The sequence below is a fragment of the Oncorhynchus gorbuscha genome, linkage group LG10, assembly GCF_021184085.1.
Source record: "Oncorhynchus gorbuscha isolate QuinsamMale2020 ecotype Even-year linkage group LG10, OgorEven_v1.0, whole genome shotgun sequence".
NCBI classification, from domain to species: Eukaryota; Metazoa; Chordata; class Actinopteri; order Salmoniformes; family Salmonidae; genus Oncorhynchus; species Oncorhynchus gorbuscha.
In genome coordinates this window covers 74,100,226-74,110,530 of record NC_060182.1, presented here as the reverse complement: position 1 = coordinate 74,110,530, position 10,305 = coordinate 74,100,226, and the positions used below count along the sequence as shown (strand labels likewise).

The 10,305-nt window shown below is 40.0% G+C and overlaps 1 protein-coding gene across 2 annotated transcripts; it reads left to right on the top strand.

The window, feature by feature from the left end:
- The first annotated feature begins 1,950 nt into the window (after positions 1-1,950).
- On the top strand, positions 1,951-7,005 carry LOC124045287 (cell division cycle-associated protein 4-like). Of its 2 annotated transcripts, XM_046364577.1 has the most exons (3): positions 1,951-2,199; positions 5,126-5,262; positions 5,569-7,005. In XM_046364577.1, the coding sequence occupies exon 3, from the start codon at positions 5,578-5,580 to the stop codon at positions 6,508-6,510; it is 933 nt and encodes a 310-aa protein (XP_046220533.1). In that variant the 5' UTR covers positions 1,951-2,199; positions 5,126-5,262; positions 5,569-5,577; the 3' UTR covers positions 6,511-7,005. The 2 variants fall into 2 exon arrangements, with proteins under 2 accessions (XP_046220533.1, XP_046220534.1); XM_046364578.1 differs by lacking the exon at positions 5,126-5,262 and having other exon boundaries at positions 1,952-2,199.
- The last annotated feature ends 3,300 nt before the right edge of the window (positions 7,006-10,305 follow it).

Sequence of the window (10,305 nt, the reverse complement as noted above, 5' to 3'; positions counted from 1 at the left end):
ATAAAGCATAGCAGTGTGAACAGACAACACAGAGTTACACATGGAATAAACAATTAACAAGTCAATAACACAGCAGAAAAAATGGGCAGTCTATATACAATGTGTGCAAAAGGCATGAGGAGGTAGGCGAATAATACAATTTTGCAGATTAACACTGGAGTAATAAATGTTCAGATGGTCATGTACAGGTAGAGATATTGGTGTGCAAAAGAGCAGAAAAATAAATAAATAAAAACAGTATAAAAACAGTATGGGAATGAGGTAGGTGAAAATGGGTGGGCTATTTTCCTATAGACTATGTACAGCTGCAGCGATCGGTTAGCTGCTCGGATAGCTGATGTTTGAAGTTGGTGAGGGAGATAAAAGTCTCCAACTTCAGCGATTTTTGCAATTCGTTCCAGTCACAGGCAGCAGAGTACTGGAACGAAAGGCGGCCAAATGATGTGTTGGCTTTAGGGATGATCAGTGAGATACACCTGCTGGAGCGCGTGCTACGGATGGGTGTTGCCATCGTGACCAGTGAACTGAGATAAGGCGGAGCTTTACCTAGCATGGACTTGTAGATGACCTGGAGCCAGTGGGTCTGGCGACGAATATGTCGTGAGGGCCAGCCGACTAGAGCATACAAGTCGCAGTATGTAAACTTCCGACTTCCAACTGTACCTCTATCTCAATGGAATTAGTTAGTCGGATAGGGTGTAATTGATGTAAAGTGGTGTAAAGTTCTAATATAAAAATATTTTAAAGTACTTGTTGTTATAAAGTCGTTTTTTGGGGTATTTCTACTTTACTTTTCCATTTATATTTTTGCCAACTTTTACTTTACTATATTCCTAAAGAAAAGAATGTACTTTTTACTCCATACATTTTCCCTGACACCCAAAAGTACTCGTTACATTTTTACAGGAAAATGGTCCAATTCCCAGACTTATCAAGAGAAGATCACCTGGTCATCCCTACTGCCTCTGATCTGGCAGACTCGCTAAATACAAATGCTTCATTTGCAAATGATGTCTTACATTTACATTTACATTTAAGTCATTTAGCAGACGCTCTTATCCAGAGCGACTTACAAATCTTGAGTGTCGGAGTGTGACTCTGGCTATTCGTAAATGTTAATAAAAAATAAAAATAAATGTGCAGTCTGGTTTGCTTAAAATAAGTTATTTGAAATTGTATATACTTTTACTTTTAATACTTAAGTACATTTGAGTAATTATATTTACTTTTAATACTTAAGTATATTTAAAACCAAATATTTTTAGACTTTTACTCAAGTACTATTTTATTGGGTGACTTTCACTTTTATTTTAATCATTTTCTATGAATGTATCTTTATTTTTACTCAAGCGTGACAATTTATCACAACTTTCCACTCCAACACATAACTACTACTTTCTGTATAATGATCTCTCTTCTTCCTATGTCTTTCCACTACTGACAATTCCAGTCCTTGACGCTCATCCTCCCATTATATTATACCCTCAGAACTGACACCCTTATTGTTCGCATTCCAGCACAGCTGTTGCTTCCACCAACTTTTTCTACACTTCTCATTTTCGTCCGCACTACTCGCCGCAATTTCCGATCGGGTTACGGTGTTGTACCGTCACTACGTTTTTGGCCAAACACATCCAATTTCACACCCACGAACTAGAGTAAGATTGGAAGAGTAATTTGTCAAATGAGAGGATAACAAAAATCCTTGGTAAACCAAATTTGAACAATGAAAAAAAATATATAAATTAAGTCAAAAGCTCAAATGTCATTATATTCTGTAATTCTGTATAACTCATCGTAGTTGTATTTAATTTATTGTTGATTTAAAAACAAAAATGTTTTGCTTTGAAATAACAATTTCCTCGCTATGCACTGATTACAGTCTGCAGTTGTGGGGGGAAACGCACGCGAGCTCTGATTTACATGTGCTGTTGTTGCTGTGTCATTTCTTTGCGTTTTGAGAGTGTGGAGTGACCTTTTGTTCTGGTGCTCTTGTTCAAGTGACAATGACAGCCTGTCTATCAAGATGCATGGAACCCGCCCCATTCACCCCTCCTGCTCCCTGGCCGTAGCAAGCAGGGAGCAGTGAAGACGAGGTAGCTAGTTTTGAAGCCGTGGCATAAATGATCTCATCTCAGCCCGATCCCCGCTTTCTACAGAGGATCCTATGACCAACACCGGAATAAAGTAAAAATAAAGGTACGCCAAATGAATTAACCGACTGTATTTATTTGTTAGGATTGATATGGGGCATTTATTGAAATGTTTATCTCCGAAACTCTTGTCAAATGTTAGTCTGGTGAGGGGGTGGGGGGTGAGCTAGCTACACATTTAGCTAGGTAACGTTAGCTAACGGTAGTTAGGTAGCTAAACAATTTTCATGCGGGAGTATCCATGTCAGTTAGGGAGAGTGGAGAAATGTAGTTGGAAAGGGGAAGTTCATCATTTCAAAAACAGTGTTGTAATAATCTACCCCATTTATATCCGTTATTTTATAGTTAAACAATTATATCGCAGAGTGGGAATTAGCTAGCTACAGTAGGTAACGTAGTTTAGTTATTTCAAAATGGCCTCATCTCCGTTGTCGCCCCAGCGTCCCTGTTGCTCGAGCTAGACAAAGCATGCGGTACAGCTACTAGAGAAGGACATGCGCTATTGCAGTGAGTGCAGTATAAATAACTAATTTCATTATGTACATATTTTTCTATTAACCTATTGTGAATTGCAGGATACACACTCGCACTGTTGCGTAGTCAGCTAATTTCTCCATTCAAATAAGCATAAGCGGCAGCGGAAATACTGTCAACGTCAGTACTGTGGGGGAGGGGAGACTATGCCTAGGTGGAGCCAGAGACGAGGAGGAGGAGGATCTCTGGTGGAGCTGTGGGTGTTAATGCTATTTTATGTATTAAGCCTTGCTGCTCTTTGACGTTTAGAACGGTGTAATATAACTGAGGCATAACACATACAGTACAACAAGCACAGCATACATGAATGAGGTTCCCTCCTTACATTTGGTACTGACAGAGTAATTGTTTGGAGTAAAAAAACCTTGATTCATCAAAACAATGATTAAACTTTAAAGATTTTTTTTTCATTTAACCTTTATTTAACTAGGCAAGTCAGTAAAGAACAAATTCTTATTTACAATGACGGCCTACTGGGGAACAGTGGGTTAACTGCCTTGTTCAGGGGCAGAACGACAGATTTTTACCTTGTCAGTTCAGGGATTCCATCCAGCAACCTTTCGGTTACTGGCCCAACGTCCTAACCACTAGGCTACCTGCCGTCCTAATTTGAAGGGGTGTATGTTGGCTTGACCTATGTTTTGTTTTCTTATAGCCACATTAACCTATTAGATCCTATTTGTCAATGGATTACAACCTAACAGATTTGTATTGAACAGGCCATTTTAGGTTTGCAGTGTTCATAAAGAGCAAAAAGTCCCCTGCCTGGTACCACTAACTAGTTTTTTCTCATCAAAATGATTGCGCCTCCTTTTTTCCTTGTTTTCAGATATCCAATCAGCTTTACTCCCATAGTAGACACTTGTTGTTTGTGGGTGAAATGATGCATTAACATGAACCCTGTGTTGTTGTTACTTGTGTAGTATTTTGCTTCTTAGCTGGAAATTCTCCATTCTTTTTTACAGTTACCACTAAGGTAACAAAAGAGAAACAGAGAAAGTACATTCATGTGTCTGCCTCACATTTTGTATTTTGAATAGGATACCTGGCAACACTACTCATGAATTGGACTAGAAAATATGGAATTATTATTTGGGGTTTAGCTATTTAGAACACAACATTTGCTGAATTTGACAGTTGTCTTGTACCCCAGAGGATTGTATCAGACTGTTTGTGCATTTTATCTGTGGTCTGACGCAGGTCCATTTGCAGTCTTCAGTTCTTGCAGCTAACATGATCTTAGATTTCAGTAAGGGCACCAGTCCAATTATGTGACATATTGTTTTTCATCATGGTTTATTGATGGCTAATGACATTAGAAGCACATAACCACCCTCTAGTGAAAGCAATGGTTAGGCTAAGTGGTCGGCCATAAAGTCTGCATTCAAGTTAGGTTCATTAACACACTCAAAAACACTCTCCTGATTGCTTCCAATGGTGAAAACATACAGTAAATGCGACAGTGTCACTTGTGATGTTATTTGTTGCTTCAGTGCTGAGATGTCTTCTCAGGTAGGACCAAAGCTCAATGTCCTTTGCTTGGCAGACTGATAGATTATGCCCCTGTGATATCCACAGTGTATCCCTGCAGCCCTAGAATAGATAGATACAAGACATTTGCGTATTAGGAACATTGCTTAAGTTGCTATTATCAACTGTGCTTTTTTTGCCATAAGCTAGTATAGTGTTAAAATCTATTAAGTGCAAATGTTTGCTGTTTTGACCCAAAATGTTACTTTATTAGCTTTACTTTATTTCATACTTGTCTCCTGTTTGATATAATTTCTTGCTTCGTAGATGGTTGATCCATGTAGCAGAGTAGTAACTCCAATTACTGCCCCAGCCACTGCTCTCTCTGAGGAGATGCACACCCTGACAGAAGTTCCTTTGTTTTAGTCTGATGGAAAATGTAGTGTGATGTCACACAGGCTCCTGTCCTGTGTTCTCTCCCTACTCTGCTCTTCCCTGCTTGTTGGTCCCTTGGAGTCAACAGCCGTCTCCTGTTGTTTTGAGGCAAGTCTTCTGATATCTTCTCATTCAGACAGAGATACTGCTTCAGGAAGGTTATTTTCACTGTTCCTCCTTTCCCTTTAATTACATTATAGCAGTTATATTTTTTGGAGCATGGTGTGTGTATATCTCAAACATATCACATTTAAACCTGTGGTATTCTTTTGACTTTTCTCACCCAGTATGTGTCCTATTAACTTCACTCCGGTAGTACAGAAGTGAACTCACTTTTGCCAATATTTAGATGTTTGACGACAGGTGGCAGTGGGGTGGGTTAGTGTATGTACATGAGCTGATTGTGTTTTTTGTTGTTGAGAAAAGCCTGACCTGTCCTGATTTTGACCGCAGTGATGGTAGTTGGTTGGTAACATGCTGTATTTTCGGTGGTTCAGTGGGTCTGTTAAAAGTGTGGTTGTTCCGCCCAGCAGGAGCCTTGCTTCAGACTGGCCTAAAATGGGCAGAAAGGGTGCAGAACAAAAGCTGCTTGTTGCTTGTACAAAAGTACTGAAGCGCTGCAGCCGGGACCAAGCTGCTATGCTAATGCCTGTGCCTCTCAACAGGAAAGGTATAGCAAACTTTCAGAAAAACAACAAGCTATTTATACTGTAGCACATTACATTAATATTTAGCTAACCTGTAGAGATTCTTCTTCATGAAATTCTCTTACCAATGAAAAGTTTGTCCTTATGCCACACACTTCAAACATAACACCACAAATGATAAATTCATAAATGTTTTGAATGTAGTTTTGATAACTAAAATTCATCAAGAAAACACAGTATTTCATGATATCATGTGTGTTTGTTAGAATGTGACGTTTTTGTGACCGGTTTGTCACCAATAACACTCTTTCCGTTTCCCTTCACCCCAGAGAGCCAAAATGTTCCCGAAGGGCACGAAGCGCAAGTTTTCCGACTCCAGGGAGGAACCTGTGGCAGGCGGTGAGGATGTGAATCAGTCAAGTTTGGCAGCTGTGAGGATGCTGTCGTCCTACAGCCTGCAGCGGCAGTCCCTGCTGGACATGTCCCTGATCAAACTGCAGCTGTGCCACATGCTGGTGGAGCCTAATCTATGCCGTTCGGTGCTGATTGCCAACACGGTGAGGCAGATCCAGGAGGAGATGACCCAGGACGGCACCTGGCAGATCATGACCCAGGCCCTGAGTGCTGCCAACGCTGCTGCCCAGTGCTCTGCAGACCGCCTGGTGGCCACCGAGGTGCTGTGCCGGCAGACAGAGGCAGCCCAGGGGGAGCAGGTCCCCAAGCCCTTCCCAGTGGTGGGTTCAGAGGGCTGCCCTGCGGAGGAGGTGCTGGAGGAGGAGGCGGCAGCGGCAGAGGTTGGGATGACTATGTCCACTGTCTCCCCCCAAGCCCCAACCTCCTACCTGCCAGGCACCTTTGGCATGGACCCCTGCTGGGAAGAGGAGGAGACAGGTGAAGATGATGATGATGATGAGGAGGAGGAGGAGGAGGACAGTGAGGAGTGTGGGTCTGGCTCAGAGGGGGAGGAGAGGGAGCGTGACAGCCTGGTGGAGGACACCAGGACAGCAGAGCAGGTCTTTGGCACGTTCGAGATCAAAAACCCTGCGCCCAGCCCCGACCCTGCTCTGGAGGAACTGTTTTCAGACGTGGATGCGTCTTACTACGACCTTGATACAGTGCTGACAGGAATGCAGAGCGTTCCTAAGATGGGGCCCTATGACCTCCTGGAGAGCCTGTCCTCCCATGGGCCCTCACCCCTCAGTTCCAGCACCAGCTGCCGATCAGACCTCAATGAACTGGACCACATCATGGAGATCATAGTGGGCTCCTGAGAAACAACACACTTTCTTGCATACTTACTTTGACTCTTTACAGACTGTGCACGTGGTGCGTATATTTGGATATGGTGTTATTATACGTTCAGATGTTGAGGGTTTATGAAATCAAGAACTTATTCAGTGTTACGACATGCAGCTGTGCATCTCTAAGTGGGCAGAGATTACAACCTATACCATTATGATTTTTCTTATTTGACATAATTTTCTATATTTCTTTTTGTCATACAATCTATTTTTCCAGTTTTGTTTTTATTTATTGTAATATGTATGGACTGAAGAACAATGTCATTACACTACACACAAATAGACCCGAACATCCAATCTTCTGAAGCGATGCATATTTTCCTAAAGAGTAAAACAAATATTAGTGAAACATGTATGTACAGTTGAAGTCGGAAGTTTACATACACCTTAGCCAAATACATTTAAACTCAGTTTTTCACAATTCCTGACATTTCATTCTAGTAAAAAATTCCCTGTCTTAGGTCAGTTAGGATCACCCCTTTATTTTAATAATGTGAAATGTCAGAATAATAGCTGAGAGAATAATTTATTTCAGCTTTTATTTCTTTCATCACATTCCCAGTGGGTCAGAAGTTTACATACACTCAATTAGTATTTGGTAGCATTGCCTTTAAATTGTTTAACTTGGGTCAAACGTTTTGGGTAGCCTTCCACAAGCTTCCCATAATAAGTTGGGTGAATTTTGGCCCATTCCTCCTGACAGAGCTGGTGTAACTGAGTCAGGTTTGTAGGCCTCCTTGTTCGCACATGCTTTTTCAGTTCTGCCCACACATTTTCTATGGGAATGAGGTCAGGGCTTTGTGATGGCCACACCAATACCTTGACTGTGTTGTCCTTACGCCATTTTCCACAACTTTGGAAGTATGCTTGAGGTCATTGTCCGTTTGGAAGATCCATTTGCGACCAAGCTTTAACTTCCTGACTGATGTCTTGAGATGTTGCTTCAATATATCCACATAATTTTCGTCCCTCATGACGCCATCTATTTTGTGAAGTGCACCAGTCCCTCCTGCAGCAAAGCACCCCCACAACATGATGCTGCCACCCCCATGCTTCACGGTTGGGATGGTGTTCTTCGGCTTGCAAGCATCCCCCTTTTTCCTCCAAACATAACGATGGTCATTATGGCCAAACGGTTATATTTTCGTTTCATCAGCCCAGAGAACATTTCTCCAAAAAGTACGATCTTTGACCCCATTTGCAGTTGCAAACCGTAGTCTTGCTTTTTTATGGCAGTTTTGGAGCAGTGGCCTTTTCCTTGCTGAGCGGCCTTTCAGGTAATGTCGATATAGGACACGTTTTTACTGTGGATATAGATACTTTTGTACCGGTTACCTCCAGCATCTTCACAAGGTCCTTTGCTGTTGTTCTGTGATTGATTTGCACTTTTCGCACCAAAGTACATTCATCTCTAGGAGACAATGCGTCCTTCCTGAGCGGTGTGACGGCTGTGTGGTCCCATGGTGTTTATTCTTGCGTACTATTGTTTTTACAGATGAATGTGGTACCTTCAGGTGTTTGGAAATTGCTCCCAAGGATAAATCAGACTTGTGGAGGTCTACAATTTTTTTTCTGAGGTCTTGGCTGATTTCTTTTCATTTTCCCATGATGTCATTCAAAGAGGCACCGAGTTTGAAGGTAGGCCTTGAAATATATCCACAGGTACACCTCCAATAGGCTAATTGACATAATTTGAGTCAATCAGAAACTTCTAAAGCCACAACATAATTTTCTGGAATTTTCCAAGCTGTTTAAATGCACAGTCAACTTAGTGTATGTAAACTTCTGTCCCACTGGAATTGTGACACAGTGAGTTACAAGTGAAATAATCTGTCTGTAAACAATTGTTGGAAAAATTACTTGGGTCATGCACAAAGTAGATGTGCTAACCGACTTGCCAAAGCTATAGTTTGTTAACAAGAAATGTGTGGAGTGGTCGAAAAACTAGTTTTAATGATTCCAAAGTAAATGTAAACTTCTGACTTCAACTGTATGTATATAGAAATATATATATTTTTACAATTTACAGTTTGGGGAAATTTACCAGTATGATTTAATATAATTTCCCCCCATATTTTGAATATGATAAATTTAAATTTAGCCAGTCAACCAATGTCTTCCTATGGTTTGGTTTTAAGCATTTAAGTCTCAAGATGGGCACAGTTTTTTTCCTACTTGATTTGAATCCATCCCTTACAACCTAGACTAGATTTGTAAAGTATTTAGAGAAACTCTTGCTTGATATCAGCATTAAGAAGCCTTATTTTCTGATATTTGTATTAATACAAATTAAGAATTATTGGTTGACCCATTAAGTTATTATTTTTAATTTATTTAATTTATTAAATACAGATACATACATGCCACGTAGATTTTTAACTGAGCCGTGTATACCCATGTGATATATTATAAACTGGGTGGTTCGAGCCCTGAATGCTGATTGGCTCAAAGCTGTGGTATATCAGACCATATACCACGGGTATAACATTTTTACTGCTCTAATTACGTTGGTAACCAATTTATAATAGAAATAAGACACCTCGGGTGGTTGTGGTATATGGCCAATATACCATGGCTAAGGGCTTTATCCAGGCACACTTTAGCGGTGGTATATATTGGTCATATACCACACCCCCTTTTGCCTTACTGCTTAATTACAACTCAATTCCCCCCCTATTCACTATGCATTTCTTTTGCAAAAATATATTTTGTACAGAATTCAACTATCATTTTTAAAATTTATTTTTACAAGCAGCTCTTTCTCTAAAGATTTCTTTTCAGAATGTCTCCTTATCATGATGAAAAGATTACTCAGGCAAACCGTACCAGTAAAATCTGACAGTATTACTCTGGTCATTACCACCACAAAACTCCTCTGAATGATGTCACTGCTTCAAACAGCAGCTAGAATTTCAAAGACCTTAACAATTGTAAAGTATATGCATTTTTATATTACGAACACATTTTAGGACCTTTGTAAATATTTTTTAAAATAAAAGGTGCAAATCTTGTCATTTTTTAATTGTAATTAATTTGATCAAATTAGTCTTAGTGTAAATACATTTTATTTTATGAAATTTCTCCTTTTTATATAAAGCACTTGGTCAATATTTTTTTTAACTAGGCAAGTCAGTTAAGACCAAATTCTTTCTTTCAATGACAGCCTGCCCCCTTGTTCAGGGGTAGAATGACATATATTTACCTTGTCAGTTCGGGGATTCGAATCAGCAACCTTTCGATTACTGGCCCAATGCTCTAACCACTAGACTACCTGTCGCCCCAAAACAGTTGTTCCCATACCGGTAGTCGAACCCCGGCCGCCTGAGTGAAAACCAGGAATCCTAACCGCTAGACCGCTAGTATAAGTTAAAGTACTGTGGTTGATTTGTAGTGTAAGCTGTGTAATGTGCATACCAATCAGTGTACAACCTTCATAAACGTAAATGCACACCATAATATCAATTGATTTCTGTAGTGCTCAAGAAATTATATTCCATAAGACTAACTAACATTGCATTTCTTAACACAGGATTTGAAACGGTACATTTTTTGACTATTTTCATGATAACAAAAATATTAACAATGGAGTAATTAGGTACTTTAGATTTGACTATATTATGAAGTGAGACCATTATACTTATTAATGGAATATTCTTCCAAATCTTCATTGAAATGTCGAAAACATATTGAAAGACACATTGATCTCCAAATTTGTTCCAATTAATTTGTTCCTCCCAAGGTAATACTTTACTTTTGTAATGTGCA

Excerpts from the sequence above, each read along its gene's own strand:
- LOC124045287 (XM_046364577.1), top strand. The coding sequence starts at position 5,578 with ATGTTCCCGAAGGGCACGAAGCGCAAGTTTTCCGACTCCAGGGAGGAA.